This window comes from Plutella xylostella, chromosome 3 (assembly GCF_932276165.1).
Source record: "Plutella xylostella chromosome 3, ilPluXylo3.1, whole genome shotgun sequence".
In the NCBI taxonomy this organism is placed as follows: domain Eukaryota; kingdom Metazoa; phylum Arthropoda; class Insecta; order Lepidoptera; family Plutellidae; genus Plutella; species Plutella xylostella.
Genome location: NC_063983.1, coordinates 532,066 through 558,480, shown reverse-complemented (window position 1 = coordinate 558,480; position 26,415 = coordinate 532,066). Strand labels below are relative to the sequence as shown.

Sequence of the window (26,415 nt, the reverse complement as noted above, 5' to 3'; positions counted from 1 at the left end):
TCCATTTGTTTTTTCTTATCTGTGTGCGGGTGACTGCGGCCGCGGGCCCAGACAGCCTGGATTGAGATGAAGGATGCGAAAAGAGGTTTTCATTTCGTTTTCTTTCTGGCCAGTGTTTTTTTCTTGTGTTTGTTTTTATATTTTCGTTTTTAATAAAGGGAAATGAAGGGACTGATTGCCAGTTATATCCACTGGAAAGTACCTACATAGCCGTAATTATTTTTATAAGTTTATGGTTTTGTATTTTTAAAACAGTACTTTGGCTTTCAGTGGTAATTTGAGTACTGACTATAAAATAAACAAATAAATGCATCGTTTGCCAACTCGTATTTCGTATAGATACAAATGTACACAATACTTTGATTACAAACTTCCCGCCAGTTTTAAGATCTGCCGTGGAACCGCGGATCAAGTTAAATGGCTCTACGCGAGTTGCTCTGTGAGCCTTGGCTGTTTGGCCCCAGTTCTGTGAACTCTGTTAGTGCAGTTTACTTGTTTGACGCAATGTTTGAAGGTACTCTATACTTGAGTTGTAAATGCGTTAACTAGTGCATAAGGCCGTATACAGAAAGAAAGCTGTAAACTTATAGCCGCTTACTTTACTTTCTGTTACGGTCTACCATTGCCTTATCTAACGGGATAAGTAACTGCCTGTGACAATAATAATAATAATAATTGATTAAGCTACGTAAACGGTTGTCTGCAATTAGGTGTAGCTTTAAGTGATAAAACCGCCTTTTATACTTAAGTATGTATGATAGGATAGGTTTACATTTTGTAACTTTGACTAGTTATGTATACAAATAAAATTACATCTATCTAGGTATGTAGGTATACCTATAGGTTTGTTTGTGGTTAGCGGCTTATCAAGTGGGAACTGTCCTCAGACGGGCAGTGGCTGCATAATGAAGGCAGGACAGGGTGCAACAGCAAGCGAGTTAAGTATTATGACTAAATTACTGCCACGTACACTTGATATGTAGTTTGGTGAGCCGTGGTAGCATGACAGATAAGGTCTCGTCCTCTCATTCGAGAGGCCGTGGGTTCAAATCCTGGCATGCAAGAATGAATGATTTTCAAGCTCATATTGTAAAAAGGTAACGAAGATATGAATAACGTGAGTTCAAATGAACTGCGAAAACCGGGTGACTCGCTTGCGACTCACCCAGTTCAGGCATATCAGTCGTGAGCATAGCCCGTATGTACTATATCATATCATAATTATATACCTACTATTATCTGTACCCACACCATTAGTCAACTACGATCAACTGGCTGAGAGTGGCTCTGATCTACATTACAGTATTAATTTCGGCTCTTGTACATAATATAGCAATTATGTACTGTCGGCTATTACATAATGGGACCTAATTAGTATCGGGGCGACACTTGTTCATGAAGATGTTTGGGAGCAGGTCTCGACTAATTGCATTGTTAGATTAGGTTTTGATTACATCGAGGATCTTCGATAGGTTCTAATAATGGATCTGAATTCAGAAGGCACAGTTTTTAATTTTGTAACTTTTTTCGTATATTATTATGTTGATATAAGAAAATCTCTGGTGAGATTTGCGTAGCCGATCACAAAGTCGAATCTCGAATAAAGGTTTTTTTTGGCAGTGATAAATATAAAGTTGGTGCCCTAAAAAATATACGCTTTTTACCCAAACTTTTTTCAATTTCCAATCGTAATTTTAGCTATGTACTGTAAATAATATTTACAAATACCTATATTAATTACCGAGAAACCACAACAGCTATTAGTCATTTAACTGAGTGAACACAAAAGTAAGCAATTACATAAATGGACGGAGAACGGTCTATTAACTATATTTTCATTTAGCGGCGAAACAATACAAACTATTTCCCTTCATTGGGTCCTTGAGGTCGGGCCATGAGAGTGGCATGACTGAACCGAAATCTTGTACAAACTGCTCTGGTCTCAGTAGATTTTGCGGATATAATATTTCCTGTTCAACCTGAATGCGTAAATTAGTATTTAGGTATAGTTTTTTTATTCATTAACAGAACTACAGCATCTTAAATACATAATTTGCTAACCTTCTTCTAAATATTATCAATTATGTTGGTTTGGAACTTTCACTTTGTAAACCATTTGACAATTAAGACAATTGTATTTCTTTGGTAGGTTTGATTCTTGGTAATAGCTACCGATTTATTAGGCAAATAAGCACACAAATAAGAAGTTAAGAACTTTTTAAAACCGTTATAGGTTGTTTTGTTAAACAACCCACAGACCTACTCTGGCTTCAAATACTTATCTAACGTTGCTGTTCTCCTGGCCACCCAATCCGGTGCTTGAAAACAAAGTTGTGGCCCTTTCGTCCAATGAAATGCGTGGCTGGGCAATATCGCTGCTCGCTCATTGGCCGCGGTCGAATATTACGCTCCGTTTGAACCGAATTGACCAGTTTGTGTGTTTAGTGATTTAGGATAAAATGCACACCTAAGTTAGTGGAACTCGCCGAGAGGTCTACAAAGTTTGACGTAGAAAGCCAATAGTTCAGATAGCATTAATGATTATTTTGTGGCTTTTAGAGGTATATAAAATTGGTAGTTTTTCGTTTAAAAGACTCTTTAAAATCTGTTCGCTGTCGTAGTTGTTAACTATGGGAGTTGGGCTCACAACTCACACACTCGTAGTTGGGCATACACTCATGCATTTTTTATTTAATTGGCATTCCATTAAGTAACTAGATACATATCTATCTCCAAACGAGCACTTAGATTACCTCCAATATATCTCCAGTGAGCCTCGCAAATAGGCGAATCTACCGCTAAAGTAATTTCAGTAATCTTTGCACACATCTGCTCGCCTCTGGTTAATCCTTATTGGACGCGGCTACAGAATAGCTGCAGTATAGAGGACTCTATAATTTCCATTCGGATCGTCATAATATCCGTTTACAAAAACATCCTTTCTAACATGTTTTTCCCAAAACGTCCCTGTAAAAATCTGCTCTCGTCAGTTGGGTGGACAAATGATGATTCCTTGGATTCTAATAACTAATAAAAACTGAACCTATCAGGCTGCCCGTCCGTCTGTCTGTTCGTTTTTACTTAATTGCATAGCTGGTGGTCCAACAACCCGCACTGGGCCAGCGTGGTGGACTAGGCCTAAACCCTTCCTTCATTGGAAGGAGACCTGTGCCCCAGCAGTGGGGACGTGATGGGTCGCGATGATGATGATGCATAGCTGGTTCTGAGTCACCTACTGTATGCAATAGTACTCTACATCAGAGTAGGAGAAAATGGTGATAATTCGTTGCGTATCTTTTCAATTATCGGCGTCAATTTATTCAGAGAATGGATTGCCGAAACGTTTTATTCTTCTACCTCACTATTTAGGAGATGTAGGTAAATTGCCTCTATAAATAGTAAGCTAGACAGAGCGGTGGTAGCTCAGTCGGGTAAAGCGCCCGCTTCTCACGCGAAAGATGCGGGTTCGAATCCCGGCGCTGACATGTACCAATGAGTTCTTTGAATTTAAGTGCAATGTATATTATCGCTCTTGCGGTGAAGAAAAACATCGTGAAGAAACCTGCATATCTAGATTTAGCACATCTAGATATGTGAACCCACCAACCCGCAGTGGACCAGCGTGGTGGGAAATGTTCCAAGCTTAGGAAAGCAGTTTAGACCTTAGGGATATGCACAAAGGTTCCATTCCAGAGAGCCAGGTGCGGGTACTGACACCCCCACATAAAATAGAATAGAATAGAATAGTAAGCTAGACAGTTGAACCAACGTTACATTTTATATTACATTTCCACCGCAAACAAATATAGCTATTTCTTTATTGAATTTATTCCCCCACTTTCCGTTTACACAATGTTGGCGTCACAATCCTGGCTTTATCAAAGGGTATCCGTGCTATTGGTATCCGTATGGAAATTATCCGTTGATCTATTCAGCTGAAAATATAAATTCTGACGGATTTTCCTTAAAACGGAAGGTATAGGTGTACACTAAGCTCTAGGTACAAACTTAGCGATAAGGCCGCCTATTGTTCTTCTTCTTCCTAGCTTTTTCCTTATTTGAGTTCGGCTTTGTTTTCATCGTTCCTAATTATTTTATAAGTTTTTTATATGTTTTGTTATTTGCGGTGACCAATAAATACAGTCTATATTCTAGGTATAGGATGGTAAAATAAGATGGTTCACTGGTATTTATTTATATTTTTTAATGTACTGTAAAATTCCCTAAAATATTTGGCATTACCTATCTTTATGTACCTAAAGAGCATAAACAAACGAGAAGTCTGCACAAATAGTTGTGCCCCTTGTCTTTCCTAAAAATACATTTCAACCGTCGATGGTAGAAAGGGAGATTCATTTAGCGAATAAATTGATTCCTGTGTCTCTGGAAGCGGAACACTGCGAGTCCATTTTAAATTAAATTGACATTTTGTAATCTGTAAAGTACACTTTTGTCTGGACTCCTTTAAATCAGAAACGAAACTGTTAGTACTCCGTAGAATCGAAAATTATTAATTATTCTGATAAAGATAAATGAAGTTACGTTAGTTATAATTAGTGTAAAATTTAAGTACTTACCTAAATTGAAATCAGTTCAGTCGCAAATACGAAGCTTAAACTATCACCGAAACTTAGGAGTTTATTTAAACAGAGGCGATTTAAACAGAGCTTGGCCATTTAATTTAACCTATAAACAATAAATGGTCATCACTAATTAATTGAGTTTGTAAATAGACAAAGTGAATCGATTAAACTGATCTGATTGGTGCAGCGCAAAATGTACGGAAATGTCGCTTATCTCATTGGATATAAATGAGGTCGGGCGCGCCCTCATTAGTCGGTGGTCGAATTATCATTCATCGTCATTAACTTTATGCTGAAGTGGCAACTTTTTACTGGGGATTTCGTGATCGTTTTTATATTGAAAATATGTTTTTTTTATTGACATTGGATGACATGATTTTAATTTTGATCTCATTTATTTACAGCACTCGCTTCCTTCTCGTTGGTGTGTTGGAGCTATAAAAAAATACATACAGATGAATTGAGAACCTCCTCCTTTTTCAAAGTCACATTGGTAAATATAATTTCTACCGCATTTGCATGAATCGTGACATGCACATTGCAAAATACAAGATGACATCATACAAGCGAGCCTGCAGTATTGAAAAACTAATTTAAAATTAAGGGAACAATGGGAAATAGTCTTTGAACAACAAAGTGAATGTTCATTCGATTATGTATGGGTTTAAAAGCGGTAGGGTAAACGTTGCAAGGACATAATACGGGTCATTACATGACGAAAAGGGGGTACTTCACCCTAAACGTTTAGTTCGTAGTTCTGACATACTTACTAAAGACTTTAGAGTTAAAGTGGAAAAACCGACCTTACCGGATGGTGCAGTGGTTAATGGTTATTCTGGTTCTGACTGCTGTGGCGAGAGGGTCCGGGTTCGATATTTGTGCCACAGCGGTTGTGCAGTCTAGAAGGTAACGTCAGTGTAAATTTGATTGTAAAATTTATAATATACGACAAAGTTACATAGGTTCATTGCTGCGTTAACGTTATCTAAAAGACCTAAAATCCATACATAATCATTTGTGTACAATTTCGGAAAAAAATAATATAGGCATATATTACCTACCTAGTGTTTTCAAAGATATGAAAACTATTTTAGAAGATTTCTATTGAAAATTTTCAAATCGAACTCCCCTTTACACATTCAATAATGCAACACATAACTGGGCAGTTTGCATAACGACAGTAACTGGACATTGTGTAATTTGTCCGTCTGTCCGTGACGTGCGTGTTGCGGTTAATTGATGAGATTAGCCTTTACTATTCTGGAGCGATTCCGCGCTTGCACCGTAGCATGGCAAACAGTCGCGTACAAACTTTGTTATTTGTGAATAACGAATAATTTGACGGCAAGCAAAATAAATTTTTGATAAGAACACTCTTACTTTTTCAGAGTGAGATGGTAATGATAATAATGATACATCTATGAAACATTAATCATGTCTCAATGATGGCATTGTACTGGTTGAAGTTAACCATTTCCATTACAACTTTTAATTTAAAAGTCATCATTTATTTATTCACTTGTTTACACTCTGTCATGTCACGGAGTCACGGAGCAAGGGTCATGCCGACAATATTTTATCGCAATTAATATCGCATTCTGCATAATAACTAGTCATTTATACAACCCCAAGTAATAAGTCCTTCATTAAGGGTTCTTAAAATAGTAATTTTCTTTCAAAATTCCCATTCCACGAGGCATTTCTCGAGATTAAAACCGAAAAGTGCGAGCCCCTTACAACACAATCTATGACTCGACTCTGTGACGTAATTATAAGAATAAAGGACCCGGAAATTCAGTCCCATTTACATCGAAGCCCTTCAGAGGGAAATAAAGGAAATATTCCTTTCGATTTAAACTAATAAACATCCCAACTTGAGTTTTAATTGGACATTTAAATGCGCATTATCACTTTAAACGAATTAATGGCGGCCATTTTGTTTCCAGATCGCCGATGGGGTTCGATGACCTCTAGCGGGGGCTGAGCGGGCGCGATGGAGAGACGTGACGAGGTGCGCCGCCTCGGCTGCAGCGTGGCCAAGCAGACCATCCTCACCACGCACCCGAGCGGCCTGCAGACGCGCGTGTCCGTCGAGCTGGCCAACTTCGACTCGCTCTGCTTACACCATCCAGCGCCGAAGAAGTCTCTATGGGGCGATGGAAGTCCATTCCTTAGCCGGCGAGGGTTATTACACCAGGCGGGCGGGGTCTCCGCGCAAGGGACGCCTGTTCTTGGTCGCAAGTCGGACGCTGTGAACGAGGGTCGTTTCTCCCAGCAATGCACGCCGGTGATGCGGCGCCGCGAGCTGGACAGCCCGGGGGGCTCCCCGCTGCCGGCGCGGCGGGGGGCCGCGGGGGACGGGGAGGGGGACAGTGACGTGGACAACAGTGTCATCAGCGGCTGGCTCAAGTTCCGGGACAACAAGCGGGTGAGTTAACCTTTTTGTGCTGTTTATAACCCTTAAGATCATCTCATCATTGGAGATCTTTGTCGGTTGATTTAGTTCGGGAAAAATAGTTGATTATTCATCATCATCACCTTGTCATTTTTCTTCTAAACAAGACCCTCCTCCGCATCTGGAGAATCATCGGAATCGTATTATTGAAAACACACAGCAGAATACCTTTGTTTCTTCTGTACCTCATTTGTTTCTAAGTTATTTATATGCCAGTCTATTACGTAATGTACATAGTGTACATTGTATTATATTTGTATTTATATACAATAGGTGTTTTCACCTCAGCTCGGTAACAACTCGGCCTACTAAAGGGCGTCGTGAGGTGAGGACTTTCCACCGACTAGTGTTGGGAAAGCGGAAAGTCATTATGCATATCGATGTAATCACCATTGACCTATTTGTCTACGATACTTCAAATGGAGTAAGGAAACTCAGGAAACAATAAAATATATGGCCGTGTTGCTTTATAAAAATAGCCTTATAATCCATAATTGATTGTTATATGAATTAATCGCACAACACTGTTAAAAAACTTTGACTTGACCCCAAATGCTGGTAAAATGAATAATCATTTATACATGTATTATTCCATATGATTGTTACATATATAACAGGTTATATTAGGTAGTATATATTAAGCAAATAAAAGTTGAAACTTTACTGACTTTAAAAAAAGTCTTCATTTAACTGTGAAAACATCGACAGTTTTCCCTGTTACCCACGACTAGTCCACATCAAAGTATTAAGGCGAAGTGTTTCTCAGCGCGCCACAGAGCCGTGCCTCTAGTTATGAACCTGCGCCGCGCAGGCCGGAAGCAGCATAGTTAAGCACTGTACCTATGTGAATAGCTGGGACTTTGCACTTAGTACTCAATTATTTTCCGGTTGCCGTCGTCAATATGAGGTCAGTGGCAAATTTTTAAAGAATTTACCTAATGCCTTAGTTTAAGTTCTATCTAATAGTGGAAACTTTACTGGTCTATGTATTAACTAAGACCTTTAATTTATAGTATTATGATACTGTCTGTTTCCCTAAAACCAATAAATAAATAAATTCTAGAAGTGAACTGCATCTGTCGCCGTTATGAAATGATTAGGTTATACCTGTGACTGGTACATAGGAAGAATCAGAGAATCTTAGCGTAAGATGTCAGTAAGAATGTTCTTGCAATCTACATGAGCCACTACACACAATATTGTCTTTACAATTCAACTATAGGACATTTATCAGTTTGATTTAAGGCGACACTTTCTACACGTATCCCATTTTACTGGCTCTCACTCACTCTATCTTTGTCTCGCTCACTCAATCTTTTCCCCGAGCAGTCGCAACAACAAAGTGAGATATATCGGTCGCATCGATTCTTCGCTTCGATTCTACGGAATCACAGGCCATTTGTCGCGTCCATTGTTTATTGAGGGTGCCATATGATTTGTGGGTTCCGTATGAGTGATCGTGTGCCGTGACACAGGTCCAATGATTGCTCGGTCTCGTGGGCATTTTGTCGTTTCATTAGCCGTGTCTGTTGGGCTATCAATTTGGCGTTTAGTTTGTTAGCTGTTTAATGTTTATATCTAATTTTATTTCATAACAATTTTTCGGACCAACTCAGAGATGTAGTCAAGCTAAAGAGCATCAAACAGTCTTTCTTATTCAGTCTCTATCGACAACTAAGGTTGTCACTCTATCGTAGGGTGTCCCACGACTGCACCAAGAGAAAAGAAAAACCCCAGAAGAGTAATACGGCCGTCTAGACGAGGCGCTCAGTACATCCACTTTGCACTTTTCTCATTGGCAAGAAGGCCAACAATCGGGCCGGTACAGTCGCAACTAAATTGGCTGTCTGTTTGATCGACGACTCGCACCCCTAATGGCCGAGTGTACCGGTAGATTGGAGGATTCAGGAGGACTAAGGCTGCCCGCACACTGGATCGGGAGTAGGTAGAATCGCATATTATTTTGTGTCTAAGAGTAAGTAACTAAGTAAGAGTCTAGAAGTATGATAAACCTTAACGATGTTTTTTTTTTATAAAATCTGCTGGTGGGAATTTAAACAGTCAGAGTTTTTCACCGCTGCCTTATATTTGGAAGTCGGAAAGAAGCAATATTTAGGTGGAATTTCACCAAACGCTAAACGTATTTAGTAGTCTGTCAAACGTCTGTCAGTTAGTACAAAATCTATTTAAAATTTGATTTAAATACAATTTTAAATACGTTTAGCGTTTGGTAAAAGTGACCCTTAGGGTGGCTGTTACGAACTTCTATTTAAATACTACATAAATTCATTTAGCTAATTGCGTTTAATGCACTAAACAATTTTATCCTAAACATGTTTAGCTTCATAATTCACCATGGTCTTTTGATTACTATTTAGTTAAATGCGTTTAGCATCCTGCAATTTTTTATTTACGTTCAGTTCCACATCTTTTTCATGAGAGACTTCATATTTTTTATTGAACATTCGAAACGACTCAGCGTAAAACGGAGTCAATCTATCAATTTCAAACATAGAGAAAATAACACTACTTATTTCAAAACAAAACTTATTTTGGCTTTCACCGCGTGGTGGTGTTTGTATTTATTTGTTGTTGTGATTTCAAAGTAAAATGAATAGTCAAGCAGCTTCTTCTCGTGTTCGTGCCCCTAATTTTACAAGGGAAGAACAAGATTTATTGTGCAATGTATTGGAATCATACATCCACATTATAGAGAGCAAAAAAACGTTGTTCCTGAATGGTATCAGGAGATTTAATGTATATTTTATACAATAATGCTATTGCATGAGTAACTCTATGAATGATTCTGCAAGCTGTTGGTTCTTCCACACCTATCACATCTCCACAAGTAATTAACTGACTGCCAGTTGCATAATATCGGAGTGTGCAAAACAACTGGTTCATTGGAGTAACTGCATTATTTCTGTAACAATAATTATAGGTATAAATAAAAGTATAACATAATTATGTAGTCAGATAACTTTATTATTTCAATGCCTTAGCTACTGACCTGGTGGAAATAAATTCAAGATGATGTTGAATTTCTTGTAGTAGAAGCGATACAGTTTAGCGAGCGGTGGTAGCTCAGTCGGGTAAGCGCCCGCTTCTCACGCCAGAGATGCGGTTTTCGAATCCCGGCGCTGACATGTACCAATGAGTTCTTTTAACTTAAGTACAATGTATATCATCGCTCTTACGGTGAAGGAAAACATCGTGAGGAAACCTGCATATCTAGATCTAGCACATCTAGATAATAATATGTGAACCCACCAACCCGCAGTGGACCATGGTGGTGGGAAATGGTCCAAGCTTAGGAAGGCAGTTTAGACCTTGGGGATATGCACAAAGGTTCCACTCGAGAGAGCCAGGTGCAGGTACTTACACCCCCACAGAGAATAGAATAGAATAGCGATACAGTTTGTTTTGTCAAACGAAATCTCCTAACAAATGTTTTATCCGGTAGTGTCTCAAATAAGTTAGTTCTTTCTGCAATATAGCGTAATGAGCGAGGTCTATTCATAAAGAGAAGTAATTCTTCATCATCGTCATCAAACAAAATATCCCACAAATACATTATTTATTAGATAACCTCAACATAACCTCTGAACAATGACCTCTGAATCTCTCACAGACTACAACTAGACATCACTGAGGAAAAATGCTAGAAATGGAAAAGTTCTCTTGACAGCCGGTCGGTCAGCTGGTCGCCGCGACTGACGCCATGACAGTAGATAAATGTGTTTAGTAAAGTTAAATAGCCATTTGACCGCATTTAGGTTTAACAGATTACTAATCATATTTAAGTCGTGGTAAAAGATGTTTTACGAAATTTAATTTCAAATTGTGTTTAAATAAAAAGTTAAATACATTTATCACTTTTATAAAAGCCACCCTTAATCAGATAAAATGAATGACATTCTAATTGAAAAGATTGAAATTATGTTATGATTATCTGTGGAAATAATAGCACAAATACCATTTTCAATTTCTTCATAATAATTAATTCACGGTTACCACTCTATAACAGTGGTTCAATGTCATCCCTATTTCAATCTAATCACATATTGCTCCACACGCCAAATCAACATACACAAAACTCATCTAGCATGCACCCACTGTGCAAGCAGCCTTACCTGGAACCGATACACGATCAAGTAGGCGACCTAGGTTCTAAGCTAGGTCTGGGAAACGTTTGGTCTATTAACTTAGTGTTCATACGGGTGGCGGGATCTCTAGGTCTCGTTTGGATGTCTGTATCTAAGCGTCTCTCGTTTCCGTTTCTGTTTGTGTAATCGATATTTGAGGCAAATGGCACCCGTGCTGTTTGAACCGCAGCGGCTTTGGTTGCAGGAACCTCGTTTGTGCAACCTAAATGTATCATCTGTCTTCTGCATCGAATATAATAATATTATTTCTGAATAGAGGGTCCCGTTCACCCGTAACACAGCCGATTCAGGCCCCAATGACTATATTGACTACGATAATCGGATCGGAGTCAACTAAAATGCTTATGATCATTTTGAACTTGTAATGACTGAACGAAAATAACCAGGGGCCCTATCGCGAAGTCAAAGCGAAGTTACAAATACGAAGTACATAATTAGTTAGTGTCAGATTCCACAATTTGAATCCGAAAATCGTTGTCAAAACAAGTTCACGATAGGGAGCCAGATCGCTAAAATATGAATAAAGTGTACAATTTGATTCCTACTACGCCAAAATTTAAATTACCCGCATTCGTTCTTACGCGGTGTCTAGTTTTAATTGCCAGAAATTTTCCAGTTTAAAGCATATTCTGAAAACTACACAAGGTGGTTTTATAATTTATTTCTGTACTTCCTTGTCTCTGTAGCTCATTAAGTTAATTTACTGAGGTTCTGCCGCGGACTTCTTAACTACTTCGCTCCAGCCTGATATTTGACCTCTAGTTTAAAATTTAACAGACTACGCTTAATAGTTAAGCCACGGTGCTTTTCTGTATTATGCAAACCATATACTTACTCTTAATATTATAATAATTGAAATACAAGCATACATACTTAATGTTGGAATAGCTATTTTGGTTAGGTACCTACTCCAAAGGGGCTGGCTCTTTGGACAATCAGAAAGTTTTGAAAGTTGAACTAAGCTTTAACTTCACCATTAGATTTTGCATTGTACCTTACCACAGATAACTAAATAGTTACACCTTACCCACATCTGAATAAGCAATACGTAAATCCCTCAAACATAAAATTATCGAAAGCCTATGATTATCATTCAATATTTTTGAACCAACATCTAATATTATAATGATCATATCTACAACCGCCATTAACCCGAAATGCAGAAGAAATATCCGGGTCCAATTCTTCTTCTGGAATGTTCCCGCTCCTCCATCATAATTTCCCGGGAATTTCCCGTTCGTCGCGCCCCGGGCGCAGGAGGGTCACTCTACCTTTACAAGATAACGAACTAACGGGAGTTGTCCAACGATTGGCACGTTAAATGTAACGAAATAAAGTCGTGGTTAGCGCCATAGCTCGCCGATACTTAGTTTTTCGTAAGTTAAAGTGACCCCACAGGCATTTTTCACGGCGCTTCAGGAGCCGAACAGACAATGCTACTCGTATTAATCTGAAATGTTATAGGTTAAATTTCAAAGAACTTTAGTGACCTCAATTTTATTTGGGGAAAAATATTTTTTGGATTAAACATAAGTAACTAGCTGTGGCCCGTGAGCTTCGCTTCGCCTTAAAATGTTTTACCGATAATATTACAAATTATAAGTGAGTTTGTACGTTTGTTACTCTTGCACAAAAACACTTCTAATAGGATTTCTATGAAATTTTATAGTCATATACGACACGTCCCTAAAAAACTTATATAGGCGTTGAAGGCTACCGATACTGTAATATTTTGCCTGCTATAACGTTATTGATAAAACCACCACCCTGTTGAACTGTATCCTTATTTTATGTTTTGATTGACATGCGTTTCGGAAAAAAACTATGGTCTGGTAATCTAGTTCCCCCATTTTAGAACCTTTTTTTTAATGCATGTCACATTCCCACATTACTCAAATAAAAATGAAAACGAATTGAAAACGGCTCCACCAAAGCGTGTAAAACTTACGCCTGTCATTAGAATTGACACGAGCAGTTTACAAGGCGCGTTACTGCGATTACCACATACATATTTATTAGCCGCTCTCCACCCCCCGCCCCCCTCCCCGCTACAGCCAGGTAGAGTTCAGGTATGAATTGCATTTATTATCTGATATCACGAAGCATATTTACAGATAACTTTTTTAATATTTCGTAATGTACAATGACCTCTTTTAATATTATATTTCGTAATCGCTCCTTAAGTTTTAACTTTTTAAAATAACGGTGTCGCATCTATAAATCTCTGAAAGTTTGATACATGAACGCATATTGGTTGAACCAATTTAGACGAAACATACTTAATATTTATTATAGTTATGAAAATAACTATTTTATTTTAATGCAATTTTGCTCAGAAGAGATTTAGACTCAATTTGCATGCTTTTGAAATTTCCGTAAAATCACCTACATAACGTGGGACACCCTGTATATTATATAATTATTATCGTTCAATAATTGAAGTAACAAAAGTCTTGAGTCGTGAATTTGAATGACAACGGAGCGCTTCGTCAATATTATCTCAGAAGCTCCGGCTGGACTCAACTTGAAGAAATTAGCATATTTTGTTATTTCAGTATCAAATTACTGCGTACTTATGCGTCATTGGAAATGTTTTATTTGAGTGGCTGTTGAAGTTAATACCTAAGTAATATTTTAGGTATGACTGTGCTAGCAATACTCGTACTCTACGGTGATAGAAAACATCGTGAGTATACCTGGACATCTAGATTCTAGATGAATGTATACCCTAAACGCATTGTACTCATCACGGGAGTACAAATGTACAGCGAAAAACGAATGACTCTGTCTACCCCTGCGGGGATTCCAGTCGTGAGCATAATATTATGTATGTATGTATGCTAGCGATATATTTTATTTTCAACTAGCTCTAAAACGCACGCACAGGCCGTTATAGTTCAATGTAGGATATAGATGAGCCTCCTCCAAGACTGGAGGGCCATTGTCATAATCTCCACGGTTGGCATACGAGTTGGAGATAAAACTAAACTTTGCTCTGCCTTAAAAAAGTATTCTCGTTAAAATTGTGAAATCCAACTTCAATGTTAACTATTCGATTTTATTATATTATAGGGAAGGAAAACAAATCAATTTAATATTTAAGGATGGGTTGCACCTATACAGTAGGACAGAATAATGTCCGAGCAAGAAATCATAGATTCAATTTTGATTAACTGTTTGGTGCAAGTCACCCTAAGACTTTAACAAGCTAAACAAGCGACAAATTAAAACAAACCCGCAAATGCGATGGTACTGAAAAGCCGTGAAGTGAACTGAACATGTATGCGGCTCGCTTCATTAACACGATTCCTCAAACAAACAAACTGTAAACAAAGAAACCACCGGCGCCGGCACCTGGTCGAGAGGCCACTAACCCAGACCACTCTATGCTGATCCCCCCTTAACCCTTATCCTCATTAACATAGAGGCCAGTTTCATGATAACAAGGGTCGGTATTAAAGCTGGCGGTAAGGCAATCCTATTTTTGCATTTGCCTTGGTCTTAAACTTGACGTGTTAACTTTGAAAATGGAATGCAAACGTCACTGACCCAAGTTTGTCCGGTAAATTGAGACCAATGAAAAAGCTTGCGTTTTCTCTTTGTACCATGGAGGTTCTGACGAGAATAGGGGCGACAATTGCGAGAGCCGTGCGGCTTTACTTTCGGTTGACAGTACCATTGTTTCGGGTGTAGATGAAACATTTATGAGAAGTTTGCCAACCCGGCGCAGCTCGGCACTGGTATAACAATTTGTGGCACTTAACGCGCTTGACATAAAGCTGGCATTGGAATAGATAGTTTTGTGTGAATGTTTAGTGGATGGTACCGCAATAGATTTGCGAACTTGCTTCCACGTCGTGTTTGTGTGTGTGTGTGTGCATTCACGTCGGTACACTTCAATTGTTTTCAGTAATGTAGTGTTTGTATGTGGGATCCGCTAAGGTTCTGATGGAGGCGGAAATTAAAGTGCTAAGTTGGAGAAATGCCTACTTAGGTACAACAAAACGATACAGTATAGCTACAATCTGAGAATTATCATAGCTAAAATCTAATCATACATAGGTAATACCTATATAGATTTTTGCTTTTACAGAAACACCTTAATATTTAACTTTCATCTTTCATAACTATTACATAAAATACATAAAAGCCGCTACTAAAACATATGGAATATGTCTGTGTTTATTACTCCATTTTAAAAGCTGTCATAAGTCCTAAGTCTGTAACAGAAAATCTACTGATAAAATTCGACCCTATCTTCAGTTCACCAAAGGTAGATACAATGCTTTACAGCGAAATTCCCACACACCTCCTAAAAGGGGGTCAAAGAGTTCAAAACCGCGCCACCTCACTAACCTCAATTTTCCGTTTAGAAACGTGAAGGGTGTAATCAGTGTGATATTTAAAATGCGCCCTCTCACCTCGTTTCTAGACGAAGCGGTCCCCGTATCCGCTGTTCGTCACTGTCGGTTCCTGAACGAATGTCGATACGTCTCCCGCCATCTTGGTTTAAATTTCTGAACGTGCGTGGGCACTAAATATGTGCCGTGAGGTTTATTTGGGCAATTCTGAGAGCGGTAATTCTGAATGCGGTTTTGAGTCTTGATTAAGATCTTGCTGTGGTTTTTTTATTTTCAATGTGACTTTTTTTGGAGTTTTAAGTTGTGATTATTGATTTTTAGATAAGTTTAACGTACATAATACTTACATAGGTGTATGTCCAATAAGTGTTTTTGCATACCGATACAATATGTCTCGTTGGCGGGAAGATCCTTTTTATCCCAAACCTTACAGAAAAGCTTACCCATATATTATGTATGAATGTGTGTCAATACTTCAGTCTGGGTCAGTGGTCGAGTGGAAGGCCGCTCTTGTATGACTCTCTCTTTGATATTGTGAGAGTCCATGCAGGGTGTTGAAGAATGTCCTTTAATCATTAAAATGTTTGACTTCCAAATTGGAATTGGGTCAAGACCCAAGAGTAATGTCGTTATTATTCATTGGACTGAATGTGAAGACTGACGGCTGATTTTCAATAGTTAATAAAAAGTTATTTGTGGAATAAAAATTAAATTATTCCTGTCACCGTCTAATATGTACAAACATTCAGACGCAACATTCAGCATCAGAATTATTCAACAAATAACTTTTATCTGAAGTTGAAAAAACAGGCCTGAAACAAATTTCCGTATTATAGTATCCATACTAAATCATTAGAAAATATTCAGGCTAGATTTTTAAGAATTATATCTTACCGATTTAAACTAAAGTACATTTGTAACTCATACCAATCAAGACTTCAACACTTTAAATTAACCTCCCTCGAATATCGCCGAATCTCAACTTGCCTATTTACTCTACATAAGATATTACATGGACAAATAAACACGACTCTTTTAGAACAAATAAAAATCAGTATTCCTCGCAGTACACAACGCAGACAAGTAAAAAAACTCAAAACCTTCGAATTACCGGTTTGTCGAACTCAGAGGGCATTTCATGAACCTTTCCTTAATATGTGTCGTCTATATAATGAGAAAATAAATCATGGGCCACTAGATATATTTGCAAACCTCCACACCTTTAAAAAACAACTATTTACATTAAATTTAAAAGATAAGTAAGTAACGTATTTATTTATAATTGTTTTCTTTACAACTTAAAGTATAGACTGTTTATAATATATATTAATATTTATAAGATAGCTTTAAATCTCCTTCCAATAAATATATAGGTATTTAGAAAAAAACATATTAACATATTAGCTAGAACTAAGACTTTATTATAAATAACGTATAGCATGCTGTCATCATATCCTTAAGGGTTAGTCACTAGATTGTTTGTTAAATAACATATTTACTTAGAAATGTATTGTGTCTGACCTGTTTTATGATGCTTTAAAATAAAATAAAAATAAAATAAATAAATAAATTTCGAATTATTCGCCTTTGCCTACCGGGTTTTTTGGCAGGACACAAAAATACTTCCATAAACATACAACTTCTCCTCATTAGTCTGAGAGAACGAAATAATTGAGATCTACAGGTATGACTGGGCCAACAATATGATTTCGACTTACAGTACCAAGCGCTGTTTCCCACATTTTGTACGAGTATAACATGTTTTTTTATCCAAAGCATGTTAAGAAGCCTCATAAAGTACGTACAAAGGTCCAGAAGGCGTCAATGAAAAGGGGTTTATTGATCTGAACTACAGTTAATAGCCTGTAAAAGACAAAGGGTGGAAGTGGGTACGCTGTGTACTCTATAATGTTATTTATGGTCTTTGTTTAGTACTTTCAATTTATTTTTAGTACGCCGTTGAGTGCGCAAATGGGTAAAGTTTATGTGTATGTATAAGAAATTATACATAACTGTAATTTTTGTAATGTGAACATGATATGTAACATTTTTCTTTGTTTATTTTTTAAGTTACAAATTACATGAAAACTTAAGGGCATAGAGTATACTTTTTAATCTAGATTATGTTTATTTCGCAATATCATGTTTTATCCTAAAATTATCTTAACATACATTAAAAAAACAACAATAAACAAACTCATAAGACCCTTTGGTGAATAAGAAATTATACCGAGCAGCAAATCTTACTTTAAAATGCAAAGTCTCAAACCAAATTGAACTCTAATCCGTCGAGTTAAGCTCCAAACATTCGTCAAGAGAACACAATACAGAGTGATATGCCGTGAAGTACTGAATTATTTATACTGAAGAATGAATTAACATAGCGAGATGTATGAAAAGTACTAGGAGTTAAGAAAGGCTTAAAATGTTGGAAGTTCATTGTTTGGCAAGAATTCTCACTGTTATGTCCGGGTGCTGGATAATTATTGTAATGTTGTGATAAAAGAGGGAAATGTAGACTTTTGAAAAAGATAATATAAATTTAATGAAAAGACTAGTTATACTTGTAATAATGGCGAAGTAATGGTTGGTTGGAAAAGACAAAGATTATTGGTTGTTTGATGAGAATAATTGGTTGATAGTGTATTAAACCGATCGATGCTGATAATATTATATTTTATTTATTTCCTATGCGATGCCTACGACGTTACTACGTAGAATGCTACGAATTAGCTTGCTACGCCGCGCCGCTACGGCGTAGTGGGCTACGAAATACGCTACGAGGCTACGACACAGTAAAAAATATAATATTGAAAACTAAATTTGTAGGTACGAACGGCGAACTCAATACCCATTTTTTTGTTTTAACAATTATTTTGAATATTATAGCTTTCATTATTTCTTAATCACTATACTTTTTACATAATATTATTATGGTTTCCTAGCTCCGCGACACAGTTCGCTAATCTGTTCGTTTCAGCGCGCGGTTTTCACAAATTGAAATTCGCTGAAACCGCCGCCTGCCTCCCATTGTCTTCAGGAGACAGACAGGACGAGAGATTCGTCTATTCGAGTACGTTTCATTTATAACCTAATTGAGACCGTTATTACCTTAATTATCAAGATTATTAAATTTTCCAATAATTTACACGAGTTATCTCATACATTTTGAGCTTTTACATCTTATATGCTCTTTTTCGGCCAGAGGTTAAAATACACTAACAAGAAATGAAATACTTCCACTCACTTTCAAACAATTAATAAAAAATTGGAACTGAATATTCACGTTTTTAGTTGTAATAGGTATTCTGATGTGCAGTTAAATTTACTTCAATATTGCAAGTGGCGTCATTTGTCTAGTCTTTTCCGTTTAAGGGTGAATTCGTCCAAACATCACGTTACACGAGAATAACTATACCGGAATTAAAATTATACGCGAGTAAATATCTAGGATAAGTACATTTGCATTCTACCAAGTTATACCATGATTAAATTGAATGAACGAGGAACGAAACTGTAATGCAACTAAAATAAAAATAGCTGCGTTTCAAAGCATGCAATAGAAATGACATGCCAACTTAGTTTGAATGGATTATAAAAGTATGAAATTGTTTATGTTTTAATATTTTATTCGCTGTTGTTATTCTGAGACTTTGCCTTTTAACGTACTTTTGTTTATGTTTTGGCAGATGTGTTTATATGTCATTATGACGGTTTTCTAATCAGCTGATGTGCTGCCGCCATTACAAAATTACTCTCGGATAAGCTCGTTACACGGTCAATTTTGGCGGTATAACATTTTATTCTTGGGATAAGCTAGTTATCTTGGTTTCAGGTTTGGTAGAATGCAAAATCTGCTTACTCGCGAGTAACTGGTACTTTACTCGTGAGTAAAAAGTTACTCGACGTTGGCCGAATCCGCCCTAAGAGTAATTGGGTTCTATTGTCACTGGAACTTTTTCATTGATCGTGAGTGTAATAACGCTGTAATCCACTCCACCCTAGCATTATCTATCAGACACAATTATGAACATCCATGTAGACAGCTTCCAGACGATCAGCTATTAGGGTCTTTTTTAAATTAATCCCATAATCTAGTGGAGGCAGCACATTGTTTCTCGAATAGTGATGGGATGATTATGTTGTTCTATGTACCAAGGCCATGGTTCAGACTGTATTGTACTGGGGGTTACCATCACCAAACACTAGCATTGTTAAATGCTTATGAAGCGTCGCTCGCTTGTCAAATCTGACGTAAATTGTATGGATCTGACAGATGTTTGACAGGCGATCAACACTACCTTATGGATTATTAATTGCTAATGTGTCGGTAGTGGTTTGGTAGCTGGACGTTTTTTTGCAGTTCACGTCCATTATTAACGCATATAATCTACTAACCATTCACTTTTCGTTTGTAAGGACAAAATACGGAAAACCGTTTATACCTAGATAGAAAAAAAAAACGTGTTAGTTAGGTCCGTGTGATCCCAGCCTCAGTCCAGCACTAGCTCACATTATATCGCAATAGCCGGCACTGCAGGGAGCGTGTGACGACGTCATTATTTACAGATATGGCGCGGGGAGAGTGTGTAATTAGCTTTATGATCGACGCTTTTGTTGTGCGTAATGGGAAACCGGCATATTGTGTGCCGTGATGGTGTTAGAGGCTAGATGTAGGCGGAGTCTGGTCGGCACTGGTCGTGGTTTCACCAGTTATAGAGATATGGGAATATGGATTTAACATTGTTTGAACAATAACCTTATCAACGTTAACAAGTCCTCACATTGAAGACTAAAAATCGCAATAACTTTTGTATTGCTAAAGCGATTTTTATAAAACATAGCTACAAGTAAGTAAACTTATGGTAACATTACCTATGAGCCGAAAAATACAATGGAAAATCAGTTCAGCCGTTTAGGAGCTACGCTACCAAAGAGAGATACACAGAAACACACTTATATATACACAACCACGTAAAATTTATAACACCACTTTTTTGCCTGGATGTAAGTAACTACTGTTGTGCCGCCAAGTTGTCCTGAATAAGGCTTCCGTAGACTTGTTAATTTGATGATGGCGTTTTAAATTAATGATAGCAGCAGAAGTATTAAAAATACATTAACGCATAACGTAATGTAACGGAACATAGTCCGTCCGTAGCAGACTTATACATTATGTATAGATTGGCGAAATTTTTATTATAAGCAAAATAAGACTATACGCTGGTTGGAAAACACAACCATACCGCGATGTAGAAATGCCACACTAGTGCCATCTAATGGGTTAGACTCGATGATGCATTTCCTTATATGGTAATGTTCGGGGGCTGTTGTGTCGTTCGAATCGACAGATACCTAGAATAAGTACAAGTCTTATTGTTGACGCTTAGAGTTTAAAGAGATATCATACTAGATTCGGTTATATTATGTTTCAACCGTTTATACGGCTCTGTTAATTATTGTTTGATTATTGAAATGAATGACGCCATAGTGATAAGTTATTATTATGAGGATCAGATTTGCACAACACTAATTTACGCGACACTTTACGTACTACGCCTCCTTGACGCTCAACTGAGTATCTTTTAGTTCTAATTAATCGAATCAGGACTTAAAATTAGTAAATACTAGTTAAATAATAATAATATTAATTATCAATAATTATAGAACAATAGTTCATCGGTTTATTACCTTAAAAATATTTAATAGTTGTGTTATTGTCTAGCTCAGTGGCGCCACCTGTAGTCTAGGAGCTTAGGGAGGGAGTTGAATCGATAAAGTTCGATGGAGGAACCGGGAAAAAAAAAAGAAAAAAAGGGAGTCGATGGTCAGGAGAGGCTATAAATAGATTTCGGGAAGAAAACTCGCGCTTGGTCCTCTCGTGGAGTTTCGGGTGATAGGAGGGGGCGTTTGCATATGGGAGTGATAGTGGAAGTGTATTTTATGGCGGGGTGGTTTTGGAGCTTCGACCGGCCGGCGGCGGCGCCTCAGGATCCTCAGCTAAGTGTCGATAATATTTTGTCATAACCACTATTTAGAGGTATCACAGCGTATCTATACTTCACCCCATTCTTTATATTAGAATATCTAACTACTTTGTTCTGGTTTCAAAATTAGAATATTTTTCATAACCTAAAAATCCCATTGTTCCCCATTATTTACTGTTAAGCTTCTTGGCCATTTTGAAATTGAAGGCTGCTAGGGTACCTAGGTTTATTAGGAGAGACCCAAGGAAACCACCTTTTACTTCATCAATCAGCCTTAAAGATTCTATCACATAAAACAATCAATTTACAAGCATAAGTACATTCGACTATGGGAAAATTACCCCACTTGTTTCATCAAGCTATGTTTGTTTACATGGAAGGAATAAACTTAGTTACTTATATCAATATAGTACAGATATTGAATAGTATGTTCTATTGAGATGATGGCTAATGAGTCAAGTATTTAAGTATGTTACTTTTACTCACAGCAACCTATCTACCTGAAATTGTTTCACCCAGCAGTCTTTGCATACCCAGTAAAGAACAGTAATTAGCATAATACAGACCATTAGGTGTATCTATGTTTCATTGTGGTGGATCATAACCTATGTTCCAACATATTTGGTTTACAAACTTACTAGGCTTGCACAACAATCTGAATAAGTACCTAAGTAATAATAATGGATGATTCATCAGATATATAAGATAATTATGTGGAATCCTATTCAGTGATAAGTGCTTGCAATTTAAGTAAATCTATTAGGTAACATATTAGATCATTCTGAAATTGTTTAGGTTACAAGAAGATTCATATTCCTAGGTAGTCGGTACTTATTTACTTATCTCCTGAGATACACAATATAAACTTATTTCTACCAACTCCATCTAGTTCTCATGTAAGCATGTACTTATCTATTCAGTCTTGAAACCAGAATGAAGAATATGCTTCAGGTTATTCATATTAAGCTATGAATCTATTTAGCAAAATTATATTCTTATTTGAATCAGCATTTCTATTTAGTACTTAAGTAATTTAAAATCTACAGCTAGCTCAACCTACTTTGATTCTCTAAGAGTGGTTATTATAAACATTACTTATTACTTGTATTCTTAATATTTGAAATGATTTTAAACATTTTTCCACCGGGATGAAAATTGGTCGGACCATATTTTCATAAAATACTATGTTTCTACTTGAATAATTATTGTGTGTACTTGTGTGATTCACTAGTTTAATGATTCTCTATGGTTTTATTATGGGTTTAGCTACACTTGGTAAATTCAGGTATTTGAAGTATTGTTTATCATAAAAGAAAAAACATACTTAACAATTAGGCAGCAACAAAACCAACAAACATTTAACCAGTACTGTATTGGTTGCAAAATAAATCTACTTTCAAAACATTAGTTCAGAACTAAGAAACCCAGATTCTTAATTTATACTTACTTACTAGGAACTTGATACTAGGAACATTGTGTAAAATGTGAGTTTGTATAAAATGCATTTCATCTTCAAACCACTTAGATGCTAAGCAGTTAGGTTTAGGCTGTGGGAGAGTAGGTTATTGAATTTTAGGGGAAAACGAGCTATCCTTTTGTATTTCATGTGTGGTGAATGTTATTGATGTATGTATGCTTAGTGAATCTAGGCTTCTTACTGATCTACATATGTGATAGGTATGATTGTGGTACTTACTTACCCACCTAAGTATGTAAAGTTTGTTTTATTGGAATTCAATAGGTATTTACTTACTACAATAACTAGTTATGTATCAGACAACAGAATAGAATTCATGTAATTATTCCTTTTATTCAATGGTTACATTGGCCATAACTTGTACCTGACTGACGGTGACTAAGACAATTCTTATATATTCAGCAAGTTAATGATAATTTATAATACTTAAAAACCTGCATTATACCCTTTTATTAATATAAATAAACATTGATTTTGCTTGAAAAAGATGTTAAGAATATTAAACAAAATTAATAAATAATAGGGTCAATGAGTCAGTTGGCGGCCTAGTTGAGCACCCACTTTACTTTTACTAAAGTTATCTACTTGTATGATTACAATAAAATAAATACCTTCAATTAGGTAATTATACCAGTAGGGTCAATGTGTTGGATGGCGGCCATAGGAGCACTAACACTATTTTAATTTAACTGAAATATTTGGATAAGATAAAATAAATATTTCCAAAGTGAATATTCATGCAATTTTACTTTTGATGGTTAAATGGATATCATTGACTATATATTGTTGACTGTGACCATGACAACTTTTACATATTCAGTGATTAATATTAATTTATTATACTTATTATTCTACTTTAATCCTGCTAATATAAATAATGATTGATTTGGGTTTGGATAAGATGTTGATAATATTAAACAAAATTTATAATTAGGGTCATTGAGGCGATTGGCGACTATAAGAGTTTCAACTGTATTCTATTCTAAATAAAATTTACTAAGTTTTGAATAAGACAGGAAAATATTTTCATAGTACATGAGTTACTTACTACCGATAAATAAATTGAAATGACTTCTTATCAGCTTGGGTAAAGGAAAGCAGTTGCTGAATTGGATTCTTCTTACAAACTTACCAATATACTATATACAGGAGGAGATGATGACAGTTAGTTATTAATAAGTAATGTTGAGCTTGACTGTGATGAAGTTAATTAGAGGCAGGGAAACCACCTCGAACAACTTGTAGGTACCATGGTAGATAAAAGCCAACATCGATAAAATATTAATTGTCACATAACTCTGAGATCTACAATATAGAGATACATTTGAGTGAATGCTCTTGACACAAGCTGAAATGGGAGATAATAATTATATTTTAATTATGTCCATTATTGGAAAACATTGTACTGTGACGATATACATGAGTAGACTCAGGAAATATCCGTGTCGAATAAATGTATAAGTAGACTCAGGAAATATCCGTGTCGAAAATACAAGAGTAGGCTCAGGAACTATCCGTGCCGAATTACTATTACACATTATTGATACATAAGTAGACTCAGGAAATATCCGTGTCGAATAAATGTATAAGTAGACTCAGGGAATATCCGTGTCGAAAATACAAGAGTAGGCTCAGGAACTATCCGTGCCAAATAACTATTACATATTATGGATACAGAAGTAGGCTCAGGAACTATCCGTGCCGAATTACTATTACACATTATTGATACATAAGTAGACTCAGGAAATATCCGTGTCGAATAAATGTATAAGTAGACTCAGGGAATATCCGTGTCGAAAATACAAGAGTAGGCTCAGGAACTATCCGTGCCAAATAACTATTACATATTATGGATACAGAAGTAGGCTCAGGAACTATCCGTGCCGAATTACTATTACACATTATTGATACATAAGTAGACTCAGGAAATATCCGTGTCGAATAAATGTATAAGTAGACTCAGGGAATATCCGTGTCGAAAATACAAGAGTAGGCTCAGGAACTATCCGTGCCGAATAACTATTACATATTATGGATACAGAAGTAGACTCAGGAAATATCCGTGTCGAATAAATGCTTAAGTAGGCTCAGGAGATATCCGTGCCGAATTGTGAAGCTGAATAAAATATTATTAACATCATCTGGATCCCAATCAATAGATCCTTTCCTAGGGACTGACTGACAAAAAAAAAAACCAGTTTGAATAGAGCCAGTGGGCTAGAGAAGGTAGATGGGTCTGGTGGACGGATCTGGTCGTCCTTCATAGGGTGTGCGAGGCGGGCGCACCTTCTATTCAAATTAAAAACCCTTTTTATAGATAATTTTGTATATATTTAAATTACTTTTGTTTAATTAAATCATGTATGTTTTAAGAAATAACTATTGCTTGAGCTTTGTTCTGTTGTCCTAACAATTAGATAAACTAGGGATTATGAACTAGGGTTCTAGGGATTAGTGCTAGGGTAGGGATTCTCTCAACCTCCTAAAAGAATTTGAGTTGCTTCGGAAATGTGGAGTCCTAACCGCTAGACTAGACGATCACGTATTGGCCAAACGAATAATGCAAAACACGTATACCGTTACAAGACTTCTCTTCAGTTCGTTTCAGGTTATGTAGGGCGAAAAAATACGTCTTAAATAGGTAGGTTAGTAGCGAAGCGGCACTACAGGGGGGGGATATTACAATTGATATGCCGTAGACCAGGATAGGGTGATCAGAATTATTAGAAACAGGATCGGGTTATTAGGAACGTTATTTTATTTGTGTTTTGCATTATTCAAAAACTTAAAAGGCTTTTAGCCTACAATTGTTGCCGTGAAACGGAAGGAGATTGAGAGAAAACGTTAATAGGAAAATCATATGTGTAGGCGTACAATAAAATAGGCATTTAGAGAAAAAAAAACAATTAAAAAAAAATATATAATGTGTACACTTAGGTAATACATTTTGTTTGAACCATTTAAAAGGTCAATAACTGGTAGCTTTACCCTTTACAAAAAAAAAAAACTTAGCATAATATTTGTATACTTGTATACATTTTGCTTGAAACATTTGAAGTGCCGATATGTGGTACTTTTACCCTACTGTATACAAATTTGTTGTATTCAAACTTAGTGTGCTTAAAATACGTGTAGGTTGCCTACAAATGCATTTGTAAAACAATCAAATAGGTTATAGGTAGGTAGCGTCCTGTCATTATTATTTTGGTAAAGACATGACATTGTGATTTAGAAGCTGCGCACACTTTACATGGTTCATTTATACCGATCTTACCATGGTGCACTTGAAACTGGTAGGTTTGGCGCATGGATGTTGCGTCATTTTCTGTAATTATTTCATTAAATGTGTGGTGAATGCAAACTTTAGTAACTACCTAAGTACTTGT

General features: G+C 36.6%; 1 protein-coding gene and 1 long non-coding RNA gene across 2 annotated transcripts in view; one reads left to right on the top strand and one right to left on the bottom strand.

The window, feature by feature from the left end:
• Positions 1-26,415, top strand: part of LOC119693534 — a 327,707-nt gene that overhangs the window by 13,164 nt on the left and 288,128 nt on the right. Inside the window, exon 2 of the mRNA XM_048623073.1 lies at positions 6,530-7,011. Within this exon, the coding sequence (XP_048479030.1) occupies positions 6,577-7,011 (435 nt within the window). The 5' untranslated portion in view covers positions 6,530-6,576. The remainder of the gene's footprint in view (positions 1-6,529; positions 7,012-26,415) is intronic.
• On the bottom strand, positions 9,762-10,162 carry LOC125488960. Its single transcript, XR_007266627.1, has 2 exons — positions 10,049-10,162; positions 9,762-9,961 (listed from the first exon to the last, which is right to left on the bottom strand). It is a non-coding gene; the product is annotated as an uncharacterized LOC125488960 (long non-coding RNA).